The 24,707-nt window shown below is 44.0% G+C and overlaps 1 protein-coding gene across 1 annotated transcript in view; it reads right to left on the reverse strand.

The window, feature by feature from the left end:
• PLXND1 (plexin D1) overlaps positions 1–24,707 on the reverse strand; it is a 184,086-nt gene that overhangs the window by 132,525 nt on the left and 26,854 nt on the right. The window contains exon 2 of the mRNA XM_070933595.1: positions 1,007–1,183. Within this exon, the coding sequence (XP_070789696.1) occupies positions 1,007–1,183 (177 nt within the window). The remainder of the gene's footprint in view (positions 1–1,006; positions 1,184–24,707) is intronic.

Consider the following 24,707-nt stretch of genomic DNA (forward strand, 5'->3'; position numbering starts at 1 on the left):
TTCTCTTCTATTAACTATCATGTGTATGATTATGAAATGTAAGCTGCAGGCTCACCACTAGTCTTGACTGCCTGGGACACAATGTCAAGCTAAGAAATAGATAATAAGATTTTGCTAGTGGTAAAAAAAGAATCGAGGCTCCTTGCAATATAGACAGAATCTTCATTTAACAAGTAAAAAAGATGCCTTAGGCAGTCTACTTTCTTGTTTGTGCAGACACAGCTACACCTATTATGGGAACTAAAATTTCTGCAAGGTTCATTTCCTTTCGTTGTTAAAAGAAATTCTATTTTTTTAAATTTATTTAAAGAAAAATATGCTGTTTAGAGGATTTCTCAGAATTGTGGTTTCATAAGTATACACAAGCTGTTTATCAATACTACATAAGGCTTGCAGTTTCTTCCACATAAATATGAAGAACATGCAAATAACACTGAACAGAATTCATTAAATCCTTAAGAGATCGGAGATAAGAAAGAATAATTAGTATGGAAAATAAATGCCTCATTAGAAAACTGATTAATGAAGAAAGTTAGTCATTTTGACCATAAATCAAATAATAATTTGCTGAATAAATCACAGTTGGCTTGGCTCATTCATACTATGGTTTGGTTTACAAACTACAGCTGCTTAGCATGAGTTAAACCAGTGATGGGTTGCTGCTGGTTCGGACGAACTGATAGTTCCAATGATCAGCTGGCCCCGCCCACCTGTCCCGTCCTACCCTGCCCTATATTTCCTTCTTTCTGGCTCAGCTGATTCAGACGGCACAGCTGATTTCCACACTTCCGCTGTTCTACTTATCAGGGCTGCCTTAAAAGGTAAGCAGCTGAGCTTCAAATTCTGTACTTTGAATGCTGCGTGCAAACACGTTAGCCGCGTGCACGCGCAAAGCACACGCTCACAGAACCGGTTGTTAAACCAGTTGCAGCCCACCACTGAGCTAAACTGATCAACATGGCATTTAGGAACGAGAGGTTAGGGTTAGGGTTAGGGTTAATTTTACCTTAAGCAGTCTTCCATTTGCTGTTCCTAAAAATACAACTGTGTAATTATTGATACTGGAGACGGCCACCGATGTAAGGCCTGGTGAAATAAACACTGGTTTAGCCTTGATTGGATGCAAAATTGATAATGGATGTTGGAGATGTGCTGCACCACAGTCCAGTTGTTCTGGTTGCAACTGAAAAGAAAAGGATATATTAGTGGATATAATTTTATTTATTTATATTATTCATTATGCCTTATGTGCTACTCAATTCATGAAGATTCTAAATAGCTTGCAACAATTAATGCATCAAGACTATCAGGACTAATGAAATAGACCTCCAATAAATATGCTGCATAATGATTGCAGTCCCAAATACTCTCCTGAAAAGTTAAATCTTCATGACTTAGTCCTACCTAGAACAAATTGTCATAGTCCAGACTTTAAATGACCAGACTTCAGATGACATATGCAACACTTCCTGATCCAAAAATGGTTGCAAACTGGCACATAAGATGTAATTAAGCAAAGATTCTCCTCACCATAAGCACTACTTATTTTTTCCAGAAGATGCTATGAGTCCAGGAGGATCTGCAAATTCTAAGCTTGGAATGCTATTTTCATCTAGTTAGATATGAGGGGAAAAACCCTGAAGGTCTCATCTCCAAAGGAATCCTTGTGCAAGTATCCCATGACAGGGCCTTCCTGCCAATGCTGCTATTTTTATGGAACAGCTTGGCCTCATATACAGTGACTATGTTTTCCCTAATGAATTTCTATGAAGAAGTAAAAACAGGGCGCTGGAAGAGAGCATTCAGGATTGTTAGGTGTTGCATCTAGCCATATTAATCAATGCTATTAAAATGCATATTACTGAGTACTGTTATTTTTAATCTTTTGTTTTTGTTTTTATGTGTGCCACTTTCAGCTATGCTATTTATTTTTATCCCACAATTATTTTTATAAACAACTCAAGGCAGCAGTCATACCTAATACTTCTTCCTCTCCTATTTTCCACACAACAACAACCCTGTGAGCAGTGGTGGGATTCAAATAATTTAATAACCTGTTCTCTGCCCTAATGACCAGCTGGGTAGGCATGGCTTGGTGGTCATGTGACGTGTGGGCGTGGCCAACTCATGTCGATAGGCGCTTCACCTTAGCTGTTACAATAATAATGTAATAAGGGTTAACCGGAGAGGCAGTTTTTGAAAGCAGGACAATAAAGATTAGGCTAGAAACAACACCAGAATGTTTCCTTCCTGCCTTCCTTACAGGATTAGCCCTGTAAAGTGGAAAAAAAAACAAAATAAGATCTCTTCTGCGAACTGCTTAGAAAGTTAACAACCGGTTCTCCCGAATAGGTGCAAACTGGCTGAATCCCACCACTGCCTGTGAAATGAGTTGGGCTGAAGAGTGCTTTGCTTAAAGTCACCCAGCCTAACTCAGGACTAGAACTCACAGTCATCCTGGTTTCTAGCTTGGTGCCTTAATCACAGGATCAAACTAGTTCTGGTTTGAAATATAATGGCATAGAAATGCTAATATAAAATAAAATATAGCTTTAAAATAAATTCCATGAGGCCTATATTCTAAATATAAATACAAAGGTTCATAACCCATTCCTAATTGAAAAGACAATTAGGAGTACACTTGTTTTATGATACGTAGTGATCTAAAACAGAGATACATTTTTTTTTAAAGTTCACTTGTTCTATTTAATGTACACATTTTAAGGACATTCAAGGAGGATATGGATATGGCAAAGAAACTAAATTAATTATTTGCACTTGCAATTTCTACAGAAGATATAGGACAGATGCTTAAGCTTGCACTGACTATCTCTGGGAGAGTACTGAAACTACTAAAACAAATTGAGTAACAAGATATATGCCAGGACCTGAGAGACGACACAGTAACAGAGTTTACAGATGATACCAACCTATTCAAATCAACAAAATATGTGTCTCAAAAGCATATCTTTGTACTGGGTAAAATGATCAAATGACAAATGTAGCTCAGTTGAAATAAGAATAAAGCTATGAACATCTGCGGCAAGTAATGCTAATTTCACACATATTCTGATGGGGTCTGAAATGTCAGTGATTAAGGGAAAAGGGATCATATTAGATTGCTCAAATGAAGATGTTGACCCAGTGGGTAGCAATTGTGGAAAGGGCAAATTCCATGCTAGACATAACTAGGAAATGGATGGAAAATAAAACTTAGAGCTACTTTAATCCCTATGGATGCAAACAAACAATTAAAATATACATTTTAATATGTGCATTTTCTGAAGAGTAAATCACATTTTAAATTGGGTATATTCGTGTTGAATTACTCTGCAACATTAAGTAACTACTGTATATATTATTAAAGTCTCTGGTAATATTTATAAGCTAACTAGATACGTTTAAACTCTGCCCATGTTCTTTAATGCTGCAGCAGTATTACTCTATCCAGCTGTATAATTTTACTTCATAAAAGTATCCACTGACACACAGTTCTAATTTCCCCCAAAAGACTTTATTTTAACTCTCGTGTTCAATTGATTGCATTGGGGAAAATTAGCATACAAATCTTGTACAGAATCAATTAGGTAATAAATCACAAGTAATGCAATGCAGGCCAAGCATATAAGGCAAGCAATTAAGTATCAGATATGTGAATTATATCTAATAGAAGGGGTGCCTGGAAGAAGGAGCAGCTGCATCAGAGGTGTCCTTGAAAGCAGCCATAAGGTTGCCTGGCTTGCAACCTTATTTGCAAGGGCAGGATCATAAAGGAGGAGGGGAGATCATAAAGTGGCCACTAAACCCATAACACTATTAAGTTCTCATTTGGGAGAACTGCAAGGATTCCACTTTCAGCTGACCAGCACTTTCCCCAATGGAGAAGGATCTTATTTAGGATTACTTCCTTAACCAAGGTAGGAATTAGGAGCAAAGTACAAATGACTAAATAGCCTTTATTACTAGCCTGGTTTCTTTACAATAACCCAGAGAATTTGATTTTACTGTTACGTATAAACTAACCAATACAGGTAGCCCTCACTTATTGACTGAAGTAACGTCTGGCAACTTTGTCACTAAGCAGAGCGGTTATTAAGTATGACACGTGACTGCACACTAAATTACAACGTCAGTTCTGTCTGTGGGGTTGTTCAGCAAATCATGGCAGGTTGTTACGCATGTCATGGGACTGTGACTTGCGACTTCCTGCCACCTTCCTCAATGACTTTGTTGGAAGTTGGCTGTGAAGGTCGCTAATAGAAATCACAGGACCACAGGATGCAGTAACCTTTGTATGTGCATGCCAGGTGCCAAGCACCTGAAATGCAATCAGGATTAAATTTTGCAGAGTTTAATGGCAGAAATTTCCAGATATCAGACTACTGAAGGTTATTGATGTTTCTTCTTCCAATCTTAAAACCACACTAATCTTCCAATTTAGCATCCCTCAATATGTTTTCTGCATATAGTTTGAATAAATAAGGAGAATGTGTATAGCAGGCCTGCTGGCATTTTTTAAAAAGCTCAATAAATTGACGCCCACCAAACAAGGCTGCCATCAAGAAGAATCCACTGCTGCCACCCAAAAAGACACATGCCAAGCCCTTCCAATATCTCCATGCTCCAGCTTCAGTGCTCCCTCCTTTTTGCTAGCCACCAATCAGCTGATTGGTGTGCCAGGTATCCTTTTGTGGCTCAAGATTATTTTTAATTTATCAATGTTGCCCTTTCCGCTCTACAAGTATGCAGGCCTGGTATCAATTTTTTGCTGACCTGGAGCCAGTTTGTTTCTCATTGTTCTCTCCAGATTGCTAAATAATTGTCCTGTGTATAGGTTTCACACAAAGATAATGAAATGTTCCAGGATCCCTATTTTCCTAAGAATATTCCACAACTTGACATGGTTGATACAATTAAAGGCTTTTTTATAATTTATGAAGATCATGCTTTAGTACTTGGGCTTTCTCGCTTATCCTTTACACATCAAGACTAACAGCTATTGTTTTTGGTCTTTTCTAACACCAACTGGAACATCTGGTCTCCCTTTCCAGGTATGGCTCTAAACTGTGTTGGATGATCCTAAGCATTATTTTGCTAGTGTGTGAAATCAAGGATGTTTTATGATAGTTTGCACACTATATTAATTCTTTCTTTGGAATTTGCATGTAGATAAATTTCTTCTATTCTGTCAGCCATTACGTTTTTCTCCAGATTTGCTGACGTAGTTTGGTTAGAACTTTTATTGATCCTTCTTCTGTGGTTTGCATATTTCTGTGCTGATTCTTCTGTTTTGTGTTTGTGTTGCTGTAGATATTTCTATAACCTTCCAATTTGGGAATGATGAGGAATGCTTATCTAGCTTCATATTTTAGGACTATAAATTCTTGTAGATAGGGAATATATTCTGAGATATCTTGAATGTTGACATTTCTACAATGCAATATTTCAATGTGCTCCTTCCATCTTTATTTGATTTGCCATGAAAGTTACTATTTATCCATTGGTATCATTCAGCATACCAATTTGAGATTGGAACTTGCTTCTGAATTCAGGATTCTATCCTTGTTTTTCTGTATCTGTTTCCATTTTCAGTGTCTTTACTGATGACCTAATACCATTTTTTGCCTCTTCTAACTGTTCTTCAAAATTCTTTGAGATCATTGCCTTTCTTGGTTTTGGCTTCTCTTCTTGGCAATTTATATCTTTTGTTTTAAAATCTGATTTGCTTTCTTCTGTTATTTTATATTTGGCATTCTCTTTCCTCATTCATCCTTAACAACTTCTTTGATTTCATTTCATCATTCCTAAATGAGGTTCAAGACTTCAAAGTGATCCTGATGGAAACCGGTTGGCTTTTCTTCAACATTAGCTTGGAAATTGCATGTGAGCCATTTGTGAGCTGAGCCATTGTCAGTTACATCTTTGCTGTTATAACTGCAGTCTTCCATCTCCTTCAACTAGTAAGAGTCAATTTGATTTCTGTGTGCTCCATCTGGTAATGTCCATATGCATATATAGCCGTCATTTCGGTTACTTGAAAATTGTTTAACAATGAAGAAATCATTGGACTGACAGCAATTGTTTTCCTGCTTAATTTCTGTTTCCAAGGCCATATTGATCCAACTACACTTTTCTCCTTACTATTTCTAATTTTGCTATTCCAGTCTCTAGCCACAAGCAGTACATTTTGCCTGCATGTTTTGTTCATTTGAGGTTGACCACAGAACTCATCGAATTTCTCTTTTTTTGCAGCATAAAGTAGGACAATAATCATATTAAAATATGCAGAATATGCCTATTGCGGACAATGGATTCATGTAATGGCTGTCATGTTTGCAGATGACCACAGTGATTTGCTTAATGACTACCACAAAAGAAGACATGGTCATGATGTGACCCACTTAATGTCCAGCATGACTGACAACAGTAATTCCAGGCTCAATTATGGTTGTAAGTCAAGGACTACCTATATATGCTCTTGGTGACCAGTCCCGATGTTCTTCATTCTTCCCTGCCAGGAATCTGAATGGAACAACTCATTGCCACCACATTGCCTTGCAACACCATGACCCGACCAACTCACTGTGGGGAAAACACATCCCTGCTTGCCCCTCTTTCTACCTGGAAGCTGTCAGGATCCAGCACAATAAGCTGAAATGAAAGATCCCTCTTTCCCCAAGGCTGGGAACGATTGGCATTTTAGAAGATTAAAAGTCCCCAAGCTTGGAATGGTGTGTGTGTCAGAGGTGGTATTCAGCAGGTTCTGACCAGTTCTGGAGAACCGGTAGCGGAAATTTTGAGTAGTTTGGAAAACTGGTAAATACCACCTCTAACTGGCTCTGCCCCTATCTATTCTCTGTCTCCCAAGTCCCAGCTGATCGGGAGGAAATGGGGATTTTGCAGTAACCTTCCCCTGGAGTGGGGTGGAAATTATAATAATTATATAATTCCATTATAGTATTATAGTATCCTTCCTCTGCCACACCTACCAAGCCACGCCCACCAAGCCATGCCATGCCCACCAAGCCACACCCACAGAACCAGTAGTATAATTTTTTGAATCCCATCACTGGTGTGTGTGTCTTTGTATGTGTGTGTGTGTGTGTGTGTGTGTGTGTGTGTGTGTGTGTGTGTGTGTGTGTTTTGAACAATGACTCCAACTTAGATCAACTTTTGTGATAAGGGCCTTGAAAGTGACGCAAGGAAGCCATTGGAGAAGACGTGCAGGCTGGAAGGAATTTTTGCTTCCCTTAAGCCAGCCTGGTTTTGGAAAGCAGAGTGGAAGGCCCAGGCTTGCAGTGAGTTGTCCCCATCATGAGTTGGCCGGGTAAGGGGTCCCATGGCAAATTGGCAGGAGTGAGTTGGTGGTGGCGAGTTGGCGGCAGGAGTTGTCATAGACACACACACACACACCGGGAATACCTCCTCCATTAGGAGGAAACATAGCAGGACTCGGATTACTGTAATTGTCTGCAAAAATATCTTTTTCATTTCTACATTAATCATATCACTTTTTAAAACTGCTTTCATCTTTAAAGCAATATTTACATTTCTTCCTTTAAGAAGGCAAATTTCTTTTTATTATTATACAGCACTATTCCTTTCAGTTTTATTTAACAGATGTTCCGTGATACAGCAAATACTTACAAATAGACTAATCATGTGTAGTGGCGCTGTGAAAGACTATTGTATTTTGAGGATGTATTTTGATTTCTCCTTCATACTTAGAAAACAATATAAATTTAGGGTTCATTCTGACCTATGTTTAATCCGCTTGTTTTGTTTTGTTTTTATTCTTGCTGGCAAGGTGAGGAAAATCTTCACAAAGCTGCAAAGCACAAGCTTATCAAGATAATTCTCAGTCTTTCATTCCCATCCAGAGTTATGCACTATTCAGTCAAGGTCTAGTCTTGCAATCTCCTGGCCATGAAAGCCGTGCAATGAAATCATGGTGCCAAGTTTTAATAAAAACCCTGAAATTGCACTTTGAGCCTTGAACACTCAATGCTGTGGGGAAAAAAAGCAGCCCTGGCCATTGGGGTCTCTCTGCTGTTGACACTGGGAGGCTTCCCAGCGAGACCATCTTGCTTGGTATGGTATGTTATGCTTTCATGTTTTTGTTTACTTCTGGGCTGCTTAAGTTCTTAATAAAATTTCTTTTCCTACTGGCGTGTTCATTGTCCTTGGATCTTCAAAGAACCAATTGTCTGGCACCTGGCCACTGCTTGACACTTGGCAAAGCTTCATGGTCTCATGCTGCTTTCATAATGATATCTGCAGTGACTTTTTTTAAACTATAAAATCTTAACAAGCTGATCCATTGATAGTAAGTTGTAATGGAATTTGGTTCATATTGAGTCTGTCATCTGCACCTCTATAACTGTCTGGTTCTGCAACCCAACAAGACAGACACAGACTTCAGAGGATAATTAGAACTGCAGAAAAAACAATTGCTACCAATCTGCCTTCCATTGAGGACCTGTATACTGCACGAGTCAAAAAGAGGGCTATGAAAATATTTACAGACCCCTCACATCCTGGACATAACTGTTTCAACTCCTATCCTCAAAACGACGCTATAGAGCACTGCACAGCAGAACGGACGTTGTCTTTCCTGAACATCCCTTTTCTGGGTGCTGCAACTACAATCCATAGCTGGGTTGTTTCCTCATTTGCTTCACATGACTGGGTGACATTTTTTGTAATTTCTTCGTGCCGTGGTCATGCCCCCAAGTCCCATAATGCACCAGTATTTCACGAAGGCGCAACCAACCTACACAAGGAAGGTGTAACAAAGGAACCAAAGACAAGAAGAAATAACAGTACAATTCCAATCTAACCCAAAGCAGGAAGCCCCAAACGGTAACAGTCAGGGAGGGGATGGATTGTAGTCACAGCACCCAGAAAAGGGACGTTCAGGTAAGACAACGTCCGTTTTCCAGTGTGCTGCTCCTACAATCCATAGCTGGGATATACCCAAGCTTAAACCCCAAGGGTGGGAGGCTGACTGCTCCTGGAGTCCTGGTTAACAAGAACACTCTGGAGTACACGGCGACCAAAGGACGCCTCAGCCGAGGTGAATGCATCAATTCTGTAATGTCATATGAAAGGCATAACGGAAGACCACGTGGTGGCACGACAAATGTCAGAAACCGACACCTGCGTGGCCCAGGCTGCTGTGGTTACAGCACTACACATAGAGTGAGGCAGAATTCTGGCTGGGCGAGGACGTGCTGCCTGGTCGTAAGCTGTGGAAATACACGCCTTGATCCACCTGCCCACTGTAGGAGGGGATAGCTTCTGACCCATAGAGGCAGGATGGAACGAGACCAGAAGGACCTCCATTTTCCTGAAAGACGCCGTTCAGCAGATGTAACGATGGAGTGCCCTGCGGACGTCTAGAGTGTACCAGTCCTTCTCGCGCTGGTGATGAGGAGAGGGGCAAAAATCCAGTAGGATGAGCTCCTGGGCCTGGTGAAAACAGGAATTCACCAGGCCCAGGAATTCGGTAGGAAGGCTGGGTCTAGACGTAGGACAACAGTGTTCACATGGAAAATAGAGAGGTCCTTTCTAATGGATAAAGCGGAAAGTTCAGAAATTCTCCTGGCTGAAGTGACAGCCAGAAGAAATGCCACCTTGTAAGACAGGAATTTAAGTGGAGCGGAGCCCAAAGGCTCGAAGGGAGGGGACATGAGCGCCTGCAGGACCAGCGAAAGTTCCCATGTCGAGTACCTATGAATCAGAGGTGGACGCAAGTTCATAGATACGTAATGTCGATGGTCGACAGGAAGCCTGAATCATGGAGATGACAGAATCAGACAGGCGATCCTTCCTCAGGATGACCCTTTCAAATGCCAGACAGCCAATTTGAGCCACTGAGGCTCTGGGTGGCTTATGGCCCCCTGGCATAAGGCGGCTCGATGTGGAGGGATCACCCATGGCTGGACGACAGACAGTGCCACCAGGTCGGTGTACCACGGGCGACAAGGCCAGTCGGGTGCCACTAACAGAATTTTGGCCTTCTCGTCCAACAGTTTTCAAATCACCTGCGGAAGCAGCGGTATTGGGGGAAAAGCGTACAAGAGGCCCGGGGCCAAGGGCACCTGAGAGCGTTGCAGTTCTCCACTGTCGGGCAAGGATATCTGGTGACATAGCGAGGAAGCTGGGCGTTCGATCACTGGCAAAGAGGTCGATCACCGGCATCCCAAATCGAAGTGTTACCTCCTGGAACAGTCTGGGGTGGAGTTGCCACTCCGCCGGGTCAATCAGCTCCCTGCTGAGCCAGTCGGCACGAACGTTGTCGACACCTGAAATATGGTCTGCCGTCAAGGAGAGGACGTGCCGCTCCACCCAAGCCAAGAGATGTTCCGCCTCCAACATCAGGGCCCTGGACCTCGTACCCCCCTCTTTGTTCACATGGGCCTTGGCTGAGACATTGTCTGTGAGGACCAAAATGTGCTGACCCTCCAGGGGATTTGGAAATGCCGGAGCGCAAGCTGAATGGCTCTCAACTCCAAAAGGTTGATACTGTGATGTTGTTCCATGGGAGACCAACGGCCTTGCACCATCAGATTGCGGAAATGCGCCCCCAACTGAGCAGACTGGCGTCCATCGATAGTGTTAGACAGTCCGGATCTAGAAAAAAGAAGCCTCGAGCGAGGGCTGGGCCAGACCACCACCACAGTGACAGCCGTATCTGAGGAGGAAGAACGACCTTGCGGAGCGAGTCGCTGTGACCGGACCGCTGAAAGGGGAGAAGGAACCATTGCAGGGGTCTCATGTGACGACGAGCCCAATTGAGAAACACGAGTCCATCTTCCCCAGCAGCTGCAAAAGATGGAGAAGCGGGACGGAGCGGTGTGCCAGAACTTGACGGATCAGGTCGGAGATACTCAGGGACCGTTCCGGCGACAGAAAGACCTGACCTTTCACAGTCTATTATTGCTCCGAGATGTTGAAGCTGGGTAACCGCAGTCAGGTGACTCTTTGGAAAGTTTATCGAGAACCCGTGACTCTGGAAACATCTGATCACCAAATCGATATCCTACAGGGCTTGTTCGCTGGAAGATGACAGGACCAAGATGTTGTCGAGGTAACACAGGACCCTCACCGGCTGGGTCCTGAGTGTCGCCGCTACCACTGCTACCAGTTTGGTGAAAGTCCTTGGGGCGGAAGACAGCCCAAAAGGCATGGCACAATACTGATAATGGTTCTCCCCATACTGGAATCGTAGGTACCGCCGATGTGCAGGGTTTACCGGGACATGAAGGTACGCCTCCCGAAGGTCGACAGATTGTAGGAAGTCCCCCCGGCGGACACCCCCCCCCAGAATGGAGAGGAGAGAGTGCATTTTGAATCTGCGGTAGCGAACCGACAGAATCAGATGCTTTAAGTTCAAAATGCCTCTCCAGCCGCCAGAATTCTTGGGAACCAGAAACAGGACCGAATAGAAACCTGTTCCACGCTGATCTGATGGTACCGGCTCTATCACCTTGATACGCAAGAGATGACGAATCTCCTCCCGCAGCAATCTGTCCTTCTTGGCCGAAGGAGAGGCCGGACAGCGGATGTGACATGATGGGGGACAACCGACGAACTCGATGGTGAGGCCAGAAGAGACGGTACCGCAAACCCGAGCGTCCGTGGTCGACTGCTCCCATTGGTGGTAAAACCGCTGCAGTCAGCCGCCAATGGGGTCTGGCGACCCATAGTCACTTCCCCCTGTGAAACTACTTGTACCCGGAACCACGGAAGGTACGTTTGGTGGAGGAGAAGTTTCTGTTTCTGTCTCGAAAACATTGCCGAATGGTCAGCTCCGAAGGAGAAGGGACGCTGTGAATGAGGCCCCACGGGCCCTGATGAAGCCCGAAAGGGCTGGCGCTATGAATAGGGAGTATAACTCCTCTCTGGCCTGTGGTACGACAATGGTAAGACTTTCCTCTTATCTTTATCTTCTACCAGCAGAGGATCAAGAGCGGACCCAAACAGGTGTGGGGCTTTATAAGGTGCGGCAGCAAGTCTCCATTTGGCTTTTATATCCACCCGCCAGCCTTTCAGCCAAAGGAGGCGATGGGAAGTCACTGATGATGCCAAAGCCTGTGAGGCGAATTTTACCGTGTTTAAAGAGGCATCTGCCGAATACTCGGTGGCTGCCACGACCGTGTTTATATCTTGATGTAAGCGTGTCTCCTCTGGGGGCAACCTTTCCTGGAGTTGACGCAGCCAAATCAGTGATGCCCTGTTGAAGAAAGACGTTGCAGTTGCAGTCTTAATCGCCCAGGGAACTGCCTGGTACGTTTTACGAAAGGCAAGCTCCATCTTTCGGTCCTCAGATTTGAGAGCATCCAGAGAATCCGGAGGAAGCACCGAAGGAGATGACAGATTCGCTACTGGCGAGTCAACAATCGGTAAGGCCAACATGCCAGCCAACTCTGGAGCCACACAGTACAGTCTCTTATCCTGACTACTAGGGGCCGTTAGAGAGCCAGGCTGAGACCAAGGAGACTATAGAACATCAGAAAAGAGTTGAGGACATGGGATGAAGTCCTTGCCAGGCTTGGAGGAAGAAAAAAGGACATCATGAGGCTTGGTTGAAGAGGCGGGCTCGCTAGGCGTTGGCTCCGGAACTCCCACGTGCCTTATGCAATAGCGACTTAAATAACGATGGTCTGAAGAGGCCCGAGAAAGCTGGAGCATCTGGCAACATGTCCTCGTCCTCAGAAAACTCAATATCTTCAGGACCCGGCTCACCACGGTCCGAATCATCCGAGGAGGCCGAGTCAGCACGGGCGGAAGATCAAGCTCGGAGCAGACCAGTAGGATGGGACCGAGGTTGTGACAACAGAGCCTGGGGTGGCTGAAGGGAGGCTTGTTGAATCCCAGCGGCCAGTAAGGAGGAAAGCGCAGAAGACAATAGGGACTGGAAATCCATCTGAGACGACGGTAGTTGATTGTCTGGTGCGCGGAGGCCCACAGCGGTCGGTGTGAACGTCGCAGTCAGTTGGCAAGGCAACGGGGGAGAGGGATCAGCCAGACCCACCGCAGAGACATCCGGCAAGGACAACGATGCCCTCTTGGAGAGGCCGTGTACTCGAATAGCAGAACCCCCAGCGGTCGATGATGTACCTCCTGCAGCCGGTGCTTGAATATGATCGCCCGACACCTCTGAAACCAATGGGGTTGGCTTGTCAGGAGTGAAAACCACAGCAGCAGTTGCCTGCCTTACTTTATCGCACTGACGCTCAAGTGCCTTATGGCGCCTCAATGCGTCTGCTTCCTTGCCCGAGACAATTTGGGCTGACGTGTGGCTCGAGAAGATGACACCGAGCGAACACTGCGAGAAGTCTTGTCTTTGGCCAAGGACCTAGGAGGACTGGCCTCGTGCTCAAGGTCTGAGGACAGTGAAGAGTCCGCCATCACCACCGATCAAGATGAAAAGGTAAAACAATATCATTTTTTTTAAAAGAAGTAACTATATACAGAGGCAGGAGGTGGCCAGAAAGTTCAACAGTCCCTGCAACTCACGGGACACCCAGCTGGACGATGTTGGAATTGACCCCTGGAAAGGGCCCAATTGACCGCAGGCCTCACGCTGAACTTGAGGAATAGCCACTAGGACAGCAGATGCAAGGCAACACGGACTCAGTCAATGCAGCAGTGGCCCACTGATGGTATGCCACCCGTAACGACAGCGGTCCAAAGAACGATGAAGGCTGGCCTCGAATGGAGAAAAAAAAACGAGAAGGAACCAACAAAATGGTGGCCGTTCCCTTCAGACTGCAAATGGCGGCCGCTGTCTGAGTCTGCCCTCAACAAATATGGCAGCGTTAGCAGCGGAGTTGACAACGGTGACAAAATGGCGGTTTCTGCCCTCAACCAAAATGGCGGTCGCCAGAAGGAAACTGGGCAGTCAAAATGGTGCTCAGAGGGCGACAAAATGTGGCGGGAAAACCCCCCGGAAAAATGGCGGACCGTGAGAGGTCTGGCGCAGATAGAAAATGGCGCCGCAGCAGTGCTACCGTCGGACGCCTCAAACAGCTCACCGCGATGATCGCGAAATCAATCACGGGCAGTCCCACGCCGGATGCCTTCTGGAGCGATCGCTGCAAATATGACCACCTCTCCGCTCCAGAAATTAAAAGCTGTGAATGTCAGAGCCTGCAGGGCGAGCCCTGCAGCAACTCCGAGCCGCCACTACAGAGAGCTAGCAAAAAAACATAGGGGGTGGTGAGGGTGGGTATGCCGGTGGACCGGGGACCCAACACGCACACCGGCGACTAGTTGCCTCAGAAAGGGAACCGCCCCGCAGGGACAGAATCCCTCTGGCTCCGTCTGACAGATGGAAATGAGACTGGGCGTGGGACGGCCTGGATCCCCAGACACATATCATATGCCCCGCAGCAGGCAAATCCAAAGAGCTCTCACTGAAAGAAAAATTAGTGATAATAAAAAATAAAGAAAAGGCCTAAACGCGTATACAGAATTCTAACAAAGGAGCATGAAGAAATTCCACCAGTCTTGACAGTGACTGAGTGAAAGACTGGTGCATTATGGGACTTCGGGGCGTAACCAGGGCAAAAAATGTCACCCAGTCGTGTGAAGCAAATGAGGAAACAACCCAGCTATGGATTGTAGGAGCAGCACACTGGAAAACAACTAGACACAAGAACAGTTTTTTCCCGAACACCATCACTCTGCTAAACAAATAATTCCTTCAACACTGTCAAACTATTCACTAAGTCGGCATTACTATTACTATTAATCTTCTCATCGTTCCTATCACCCATCTCCTTCCACTTATGACTGTATGACTGTAACTTTGTTGCTTGTATCCTTACGATTTATATTGATTGCTTCCTAGTATGATTTGATTGCTTATTTGTACCCTTTGACTATCATTAAATGTTGTACCTATGATTCTTGACAAATGTATCTTGTCTTTTTATGTACACTGAGAGCATATGCACCAAAGACAAATTCCTTGTGTGTCCAATCACACTTGGCCATTAAAATATAAAGTATTCTAAAGTATATGCAGTGTAGACAATACATTCCACTGATGGATATAACACCTTAGCCCCAAATTCACCTTATATTTCATACCAGAGAAACAAATAAGCAAAGATAAAACTTCTATCTTCATCTAAATTGAGGTTTCTGTTTACTGTACACAAGCAAGTCAGAATGATAAAATCATTTCTAGGCCTTCTGAACTCTGACTTGACTGATCATATTAAGTACTATATATTTATAGATGAAGTACAATACTCTCTTCCAGGGCTGTTGATTTTTGGAAAGTCATTTATTGTCATGTACTGTATATGACTGCTTTCTCATAGAAAAGAAAACAAGGAAAATACTAAAAGTATACCAAAGGCTACATAATGCATAAAGGCTTCTACTGTACTTATACACTCTGACTACTATGCTGAGCCGCGGTGGTACAGTGATTAGACTGCAGTACTGCAGGCTACTTCTGCTGATCACCGGATGCCAGCAGTTTGGCAGTTCGGGTCTCACCGGCTCAGCCATCCATCCTACCGAGGTTGGCAAAACCCAGTTTGTTGAGGGCAATATGCTGACTCCGTAAATTGCTTACAGATAGCTGTAAAGCACTGTGAAGCGGTATATAAGTCTAAGTGCTATTGCTATTCTTGTTTACATAGTGATTTACAGAAAATTCAAGTCAAACCAAGGAGACAACACTGATGCTAACAAGCATTATATTATTAAACTTTTAGACTAAGAACACATTTAACATGTGAATTTTGAAATACACAAACATATTTAAGAAAGGCAATCAGGCAATTTTATTCTGCAGAAGTAGAACTGTTTTTGTTGAATCACAAAGGGGATGAAATCCTAATCAACAAAGCTCTTTGTATTATTCCAAGGTCTCATCTGTTGCTCTGAAGCCAGAAAGTGGAAAGTACAAGGCCAAGAACACTTTTCCATTGCTTCCAGTAGACAAAGAGTATCTGCCTCAAGGCAACCGTTGCGGCCTGCAGGCGCCTTCCTACATGCCAGATCTCCCATTTGGATTTCAGCAATTGTGCTGCTGCGGAGCTGGAGAGCTTAGAGTGCCAACCTTCCTGTGGACCTCGCTTGCCAGACGCAAAGCAAAGCGAGGGACACAGGGTGGCTGGTATGCCCAGCTCTCCAGCTCCATGCTGAAATCCAGGTGGGAGATCTAGTGGGCAGGAAGGTGCCTGCGGCCACAACAGTTAAAAAGGAATAGTGCTCATTCATTTCATGAGTTCCAATTAACGAATTCTTGGGTTACGAATGTAATTGGCTGACTCCATTTCATTTGTAACTCAAGGATTACCTGTAATTATTAACACTGTAGCTCATAGCACAGTCAGCCAGATGTTTGGACTGGATTTGACATTTTTACCCACCTATCAAGTCCTTTCCAAAGACCAGGGATAGATAGACATTGTTGTTTGATGGTGCTAAAGGTATTTTTGCAGGATGTAAGCTGTTCCAAACAAAGCTGCCTTTTGTAATAAACTGATGGTGATTTTGTCAATGCCGATGTTTTGGAATTGCATCCAAGATGACTATTTCTTTTGCTACTATCTTCTCTTTTGTTTGACACAGCCATCTTATTATCTTTACATTGTTTGTGTAAGTTTAATGGCTTTAAGTACTTTTCCAAACAGAAAAGCTATAAAATATTATATATATATTTCCCAGTAATCTTTCTGCCCTGAGGAAAATCAAGGTTACTAAATATTCTTTTAAATGTGAGAAAAGCAATTAAAGTACTAATTAATCAAACTGGAAAAACCCAACAAAAGAGGAAGATCTTAATCTCTTTCCTAAAATGAAAAAGGGGGGCTAAGGACATCTTTTAAAGAGTACATTGCATAACTCAGAAGCAAAAAATGAAAAAGAAGTCCCTCTTATATATCTGTTTGGGAAACAGATCTCAGAAAATAAGAGTTTTTTTAAGCAGGCCTTGCCTTCTAATTTAGTGACTAAGCAGATATCTCAAATTGTCAATCTCTAAACTGTTTAGGGCTTTAAAAGTCAAATCCTTCATCTTAAATTGGGCCTGAAAAACAATCAGCAACTCTTTCAACTTGGGCATTATTAAGCCTTTGTTAGCAGATTGGCTACTGCATTTTGCATCAAGTAAAATTTCCAGACCACTGTTAAAGAATTAGAGACCCTTGAGATTTAACTGTTGCCAGGTTGACTGACTCAGGAATGGTTGTAGCTGGTACATGAAACCTAATTGTGCAAATACACTCCTTGGAGGATGCAACGCGTGCACAAAAGCAATATCAGCCTATTCTATGCAGATGCAAAGGAATCAGAAACCTTGTTTGTTGTCTTCATTACAAGTACTCCAAATGGGCTTTAGTTTAGGCTTAATCCAATTCAATATAAAATTTCCCTGGTATATGTCTAAGCTACCATTCTTTCTATGTCATTGCTCTCAGTTCCCCTATTAAAAACAGTTCTGGTTTAACTCAATGCATGGGAAAGGGAAACTGTGCTTAGAATTAATATCTATTGCTTGGGCCACTTCATATGCCATAGATTCACCTCAAAGTCAATTTCAAAGTAGCTAGAAAAATCCTGAATGGTTTTCAGGGAGTCTTCCTTACCTAGTTTTAGCTAGTCATCTTAGTCTTAGGTCACTCCACCATCTTTGCAAAGATTTATACCAGCAAACATCCTAACCAGGGAATCAAACAGTGGTGAAATTCAATTTTTTTTACTATCGGTTCTTTGGGCGTGGCTTAGTGGGCATGGTGTGGCTTGGTGGGCATGGCTTAGTGGGTATGGCAGGGAAAGGATACTGCCAAATCTCCCCTCCCTCCCCACTCCAAGGGAAGAATACTGCAAAATCTCCCTTCCCTCCCCACTCCTGGGGGAAGGGTATTGCAAAATCTCCATTCCCATCCCACTCTGGGGCCAGCCAGAGGTGGTATTTGCCAGTTCTCCGAACTACTCAAAATTTCCGCTACTGGTTCTCCAGAACCTGTCAGAACCTGCTGGATTTCAACCCTGGAATCAAGAACATGGCAACTAACAGAACTTCTCTAGATCATCAAATCATCTCAAACAGAGCAACAAATCATAGAGTATAGCTTACAAAAGGACAAACTTTAAATAAGAAAAAAATATATTGCTCCTTTGGGAATAGACTGCACCAAATATAAAATTGCATTTGAGTATGCTCAAATACTAAATGTATTTATTCGAAATAAAAAGTATGAATACTTTAGAATACGTAAGACCAAATTCAAAATGGAGGAGCAGAATGGCAAATTAGAGAAATGAAAGAAAGTTTGCATGGATAATATATTTAGTTAATAAGTTAGTAAATAGTTCAAACGGAGAACATTTGGCTTTTTAAAACTTTTAAGATTTTTAATCATGACTTATTTTTCTAAAATGTTATGTATCTTCCATGAGATACAGTGAATTTTCACTTCATAAATACTTGTGCAGTATATCATTATAGCAATTCACTTTTCCTAGATATTATCTTCTTGAAACCATGGCTTAGTAGTTTGTTCCCAATGTATGTTATCAGCCTTTCCTAACAAGAGATTCTTACCCAGCATGATCATTGCTGACAATTCTAAGAGTTGAAGCTCAGATCTGAGAAGGCTATATGTTAATTTAAGTCCAATTCTCCTTCACCTGCTGACAGCATACATAGAATTCTATTCCTGCTGAATGATAGAAAACTCTTGAATCTTTATATCTATGAATATTGGGGTTAGAAGTAAAGCAAAGAGGCTTTTGTTATCTTAAATATTAGGTATAAAAGGTAATGCATTAAAACAGAGGTCTTCAAACTTGGCAGCTTTAAGACTTGAGGACTTCAGCATAGCTGGCTGGAGTATTCTGGGAGCTGAAGTCTACAAGTCATAAAGCTGCCAAGTTTGAAGACCTCTGCATTAAAATGACACCCTTTTACCAATTCCTTCCCTCCCCCCTCCATTTTCACCATCCACTGCTTTTCCAAATAGAAAAAGAAAACAAAGTGCAAAGTTTGTGGCTTAAACTATGATGACGGTAAGACAACAGAAGAGTGAGAAAAGGATAGCACAACTGAATTAAGGTTGTCCTAAGTGAAGTTACTTCACTGACCTGCCTTTTAGTTTAAGTTCCTTAATGGGATATGAATAGGAAAAGAATTGGAAGATAGTGCTCCCTACAGGTTATAACCCTGACAGCAGGCAAAAATCTCTCAAGCACCTGAATATTTCAGAATGTGATACTTAAAAACTGATTTGGAGGGGGAAAAAAACCCTACTCTGATTTGACCTTATAAAGACCGGAGCATAAACAGAAAAGCTGCCTTCATTATGTCCAAATGAAAAGTGCACATATTTAATACAACTGTAGCTAAGCACGTATCATCAAGTTGCATCACCAATTTGATCTTGGTTGATCTCAAAAAAAAGAAGGCTGACCTTATCAGAACTTGGATGAGGCGGCTATAAAATCCCAGTACTGTAATCTAGATCAAGATTTGAAAAAAAAAATAAAGGCCCAGAACAAGCCAACAGAAAATAGTTTTCTTTTGTTGCCAAGGTAACAACACAGACACATTTAGGTATGTAGCCACCAGCCGAGCTTGATTCAAAACAGAGTTTTCTTTACCTTAAATATATTCAACGTGTATAACTTGCAGACAGATAATAGGTTGAGGATTACACAGTTATTATGGTATTAAGGAAAAAAAGTTATAATAGAAAACAAGAGAATAATGGTCTTAGAGATAAAGAAAAATATATCCCATTTAAATTACTTTATATTCATCCCCCTCTCCCTTAAATCTTGAACCAGAGACTTCAGATAATTAACTATAGCTTTTACTGTAGGGAAGAATAATTCAACTAGAGAGATTAGCTTTCGGGAAATCTGTTTCTGAAGAGCTACAGAAAGGAAGAAGAGTTAAAATGACATTCAGGAAAAAAAGGAGTTTTGTTTTTTGTTTTGTTTTGTGGATTGTGAGCTTGAAACAGTCCCCCCCCCCAACTGTTAGGATAGGGATGAGCCAGGAGAGAACTTCCAAATCTGAAGTAATATTTTATTTTGGATGGAACATAGGGAGCTAATAGAAACTGAGTGTATTGTAATGTAGTGGTTAAAAGTCTGACCTAGAACCTAGGAATCCCTTATCAGCCATGGGCCAATCATTCGCAGCCCAACTGATATATAGATTTAATTTTTAAATTATTTTTTAAAATTTAAATTGATAAATTTAATTTTTGTTTGTTTGTTTGCTTCAGAATTTCAAATCTAACAACAAGATGTGTGAATATAAACTTATTACAGGTAGTCTTTAACCTATACCCATAATTGAGTGTGGAATTATGGTTGTAGGTTGTTGCAGTTGTTAAGTGAGTCACCATGTGACCAGACCCAATTTTACAATTTACAGTTTTTGGTGGTTGTTAATTAAGCAAATGCCATGGTTGTTACAAGGAATGGTGGATCAGGCCCAATAAAGAGACTTGAGTCATCTGGTAAAATATAACTCTTTTATTTGCAGGTTCATCACATCATCACTTGAATGCATCAGGAACTGGGGTGAGGAGAGGTGTGCCCACCTTTTATACCTGTGGGCGGGGATTCAGGTAAGGAGGGGCCTATGGGAGGAGCTGACCAGGTGGGAGTCTGGGTTAACCCCTGCACTACTGCACTATAGCTGATCCCTGGCACGGGCAGAGCATTTATACCTGACAAATCCCCCTCTAAATGCCTGACCCGTGTCTGTAGGCCTGACTGACTAGTTGGTACCCTGGGGTGGATGTTGAGCTTGGAAACTAAGTGTGAGTGTTGTTTGCCTTGTAGGGGTTTCGTGAGTATGTCTGCGGTCTGTTCCTCTGTATCGCAGTGTATGGCTTTTATGAAACCAATTCTGGAGAGCTGTCTAACGTGCTTATATTTTATGTCTATGTGCCTTGACCTTTGCCCTACAGCGTCGGACATGGATATCTCTATGGCGGCTTTGTTATCTTCATATATATTTATTGGGTAAGCTGGTTCTCTCCACACGCTGGCAAGTAGGTCGTCGAACCAGATGAGGTTGTTGGCGGCTTTGGAGAGGCATATGTATTCGGCTTCGGTAGTCGAAGTTGCCACCAGGATTTGTTTGCCTGAGTACCAATGCACTGGGCAGTTATTTAAGTAGAATATGTACCCAGATGTGCTTTTGCGGCCTTTGGCGTCTCCGGCCCAGTCAGCATCAGCGTAGCATGAGAGGATGGGTTCTTCGGATTTTTCAGGCTCTAGGGTTAAGCATGCATTGACACTCTGTTTCAGGTATCTTAGTACCCTTTTCACTGCGTCCCAGTGGTATGTGGTGGGTTTGCTCACGTGCCTGGATAGTAAATTAACGGATAGGGCAATGTCCGGTCTGGTCCAGTTGGCGATATACAGGAGGGAGCCTATGATTGACCTGTACAGCGTGTTGTCTCCAAATTCGGGTGATTCATCATGCATGTTTTTTAGAAAGTCCGCCTGCATGGGTGAATCACATCCCTTGGCGTCTGCCATGTTGCATTTATGGAGCAACTCTTCTATCTTCTCTTTCTGCGACAGTTGGAAACCCTTTGGGTGTATTTGTTGTGTTGTGTCTCTGGTGTCGTGTTGTCATTGTTATCTACCTCCCTCCCGTCTACCTGTTCACCCTCAGCCCTGCCTTGGTCAGTGTCTTCTGCATTCTCTGAGCTGGTGTTTATGCTGTGGGCGTAATCCTCACAGAAAGTTATGTATGGTAACCCTTGGTCAATGGTTACTCTCCCTATATCCTTCCCGTCCTTGCTAACCTTCACGTTGCCTTTTGAGAATATCATCTCAATCCCTGATTCCCTGCTAAGTTTTACTGCAGCCAGGATGTTGTGGGGTATCTCCGGGACTAGTAGTACCCCCTCTATTTTCCCTACGCCTGGTAATGTAATTGCCCCTTTGCCTGTTACTCTAACTTGGTTTTGGTCTGCAACTTTGATAGAAAAATCCTCTCTCTTGAATGATGAGAGTAGTTCCTGATTGTATGTGGTGTGGTTGGAGGCTCCCGAGTCCAGGAGCCAAGAGCTGGTGTCTTTGTTTTGGTGTGTGGTGTGTGTGTGCTCCCCTATCCCATATAGGGACCCTGTCCTGCTGTCGCGTGAGCTGTCCCTGTTTCCCTTCCTATCCCTGGGGATGGGTGAGTCTCTACGCCTATACCTATCTTCGGATGTGTGCCTTTCTGTTTGTCTGTACCTATGCTCTGGCCTGCCTCTCTCCCTATAGTTCTTGGGGCAGTCCCTTTTGATGTGTCCCCTCGACCCGCAGATGTAGCACTCGGGCGTGTTGTGTTGTTTCTCTTGGAAGACTACTCTCTTCTCACTCTTGTGTTCTCTGGGAGGGCCGGGGCGGCCCCTCCTCAGATTATCTTCTGCGATGAGCCTGTTGGATAGCCTCTCCACAGACAGCATCCCTAGGCTGACGGTGTCTAAGTGTGTCAGGAAGCTATTCCATGAGTGATCTAAAGAGTTGATTATCACACTCTTCATGATTTGGTCAGAAATAACTTCTCCCCTAAGATGTAGCTCTGCTCTGGTACCGCTTAAGGACACTAGGTGCTCACTCATGGGTGTCCCTGGCTTAAGTCTGGCGGAAAAGAATTCCTTGGAAATTTGTGTGGTGGTGGACACACTCTCACTATAAAACAACCCAAACATTTTCCCTATGATTTCGGATACTGTGAGGTTGTGGCCAATACAGTGGTAAATGGTGGGGGAAATACTGGCAATTAAAAGGTAGAATGCTTTATGGTGCATGCAATCTAGCTCTAAAGTCCATGGTCTCTCAGGGGGGTCATTAATAAAATGAGACATGTTTTCTTTCAGAAATACCACCTGGAGCTGCTGTGACCACTCTAGGATATTGCCCCCATCCATCCTCAACTTGGGAAAGTCAACAGGTAAGTTCCCAGCACTAGTAGTAAAATTACTTACTGCTGGCTGCTGTCCATGGTTCCTTATGTCTCTATAGCAGCAATAGGGCATAGGAACGCTTGCCGGTAATTTAAAAGTCCCGCTTTGTAATTTTTTTCTTTTTTCTTCTTCTAGGCGGAAGAGCGCATGCGCGAAGTCCATTTCAGCTCCGCCGTCGCCGAGGAAGGACCTGTTCATCGCGGCTCCGCTGTGGAGGCCTCTGCCGGTCGGGTAGGCCTCGGCTTCGTACTTGGGGGTCCAGATGTGCTCCTGGGGGCGTCGTCCAGCGGCTGCTTCTCCCGAGTGAAGATCCTGGCGGCGTTGGGGCTCCGGTGACGGCTGTAAGTAGCTGCCCCAATCCATGCGGTCCGGGGTGCGCGGCCTGGGCGATCGGAGGCGCGGTGTCCCTGGGGTGCGAAGGTGGGCTGGCGAATCGCCGCGGGCGTCGGTGGCTCTTGGGTGGGCGCTCCGCTGTCCCTCTCCTCGTCTTCCCTTCTGCTTCGGCCTCTCCGGCTTCTCTTTGGTAATTTTGAGGCCTGGGCCGAAGGCGGCGGCAAGGGTCTTCATGGCCCTATCGACTTGCCGCTCGCTGGGGGTGTACCAGGGGTCGGAGTCAGATTCGGTTCCCTCTCCCTGGTCACTTTCATCATTGTTTATGGCCCGGCATTTTTCGCGCGCCGGCCATTTTGAATTCTGATCGCTGATTGGTTGGGGGTCGGCCATCTTGTCTGACCATGTGGACAAAGATGGCCGCCGTTTCAAATTTAGAGCGGGGCTTTGGGGCTCGGTGGCCGTTGGAAGTGCCCTTTTGGGCGATCCACTCACCGAGTCCAGCTCCTCAAGTTCAGAGTCCGAGCCCTCTTCGCTCCTTGCCACTTCGCGGTCGATTATGAAGCTCCGCAGGTCGGCAAGGAGGTTCTTGTCACCGGCTCGCTCTTTCAGCAGCTGCAGGACGTCGAGTCGCAGCTTCTCTTCCTCTTGGTCGTGGTGGTGGGCCCTTTTTCCTTTTTCGATCTCCCCCCTTTCTTCCGTCGCTGTGGCTTTGGGGGTGGCTGAGGTTCCTGCCTTCCCTGGCGAGTCCGATGGGTTGCTCTCCCGTTGCTTCGGAGGTGTCGCCATTCTGCAGGTAGGTATGGGTCCTTGTTTTGTGGCTTGGGATCTTTGGGCCTTACCAACCATCCTCTGCTACCATTTTGTTACAAGGAATGGTGGATCAGGCCCAATAAAGAGACTTGAGTCATCTGGTAAAATATAACTCTTTTATTTGCAGGTTCATCACATCATCACTTGAATGCATCAGGAACTGGGGTGAGGAGAGGTGTGCCCACCTTTTATACCTGTGGGCGGGGATTCAGGTAAGGAGGGGCCTATGGGAGGAGCTGACCAGGTGGGAGTCTGGGTTAACCCCTGCACTACTGCACTATAGCTGATCCCTGGCACGGGCAGAGCATTTATACCTGACAAATGTCGATAAGTAAATCCATTTTACCTAACAAGTCTTTTTGCCAGAAGTCAGAAATAAACATCAGAAACTGGCAAAAAAGTTGGAAATTGCATTCATGTGGCCGTGGGACACTGCAAATGGCTACGAGCCAGTTGCCAAGTACCCAAAATACCATGTGAGCATGGGGTGTAGGTGTGCAACCACTTAAACTTTGAAATCAGGTGGTAAGTAGTTTTTTTGGGGGAGTGTACATCATAACTTCAGATGGTCGCTAAGTGATAGGACATAAGTTCTGAGTCCTTCGGGAG

This window comes from Pituophis catenifer, unplaced genomic scaffold (genome assembly GCF_029215685.1).
Source record: "Pituophis catenifer annectens isolate HBS135680 unplaced genomic scaffold, rPitCat1.0.hap2 SCAF_2, whole genome shotgun sequence".
NCBI lineage: Eukaryota > Metazoa > Chordata > Lepidosauria > Squamata > Colubridae > Pituophis > Pituophis catenifer.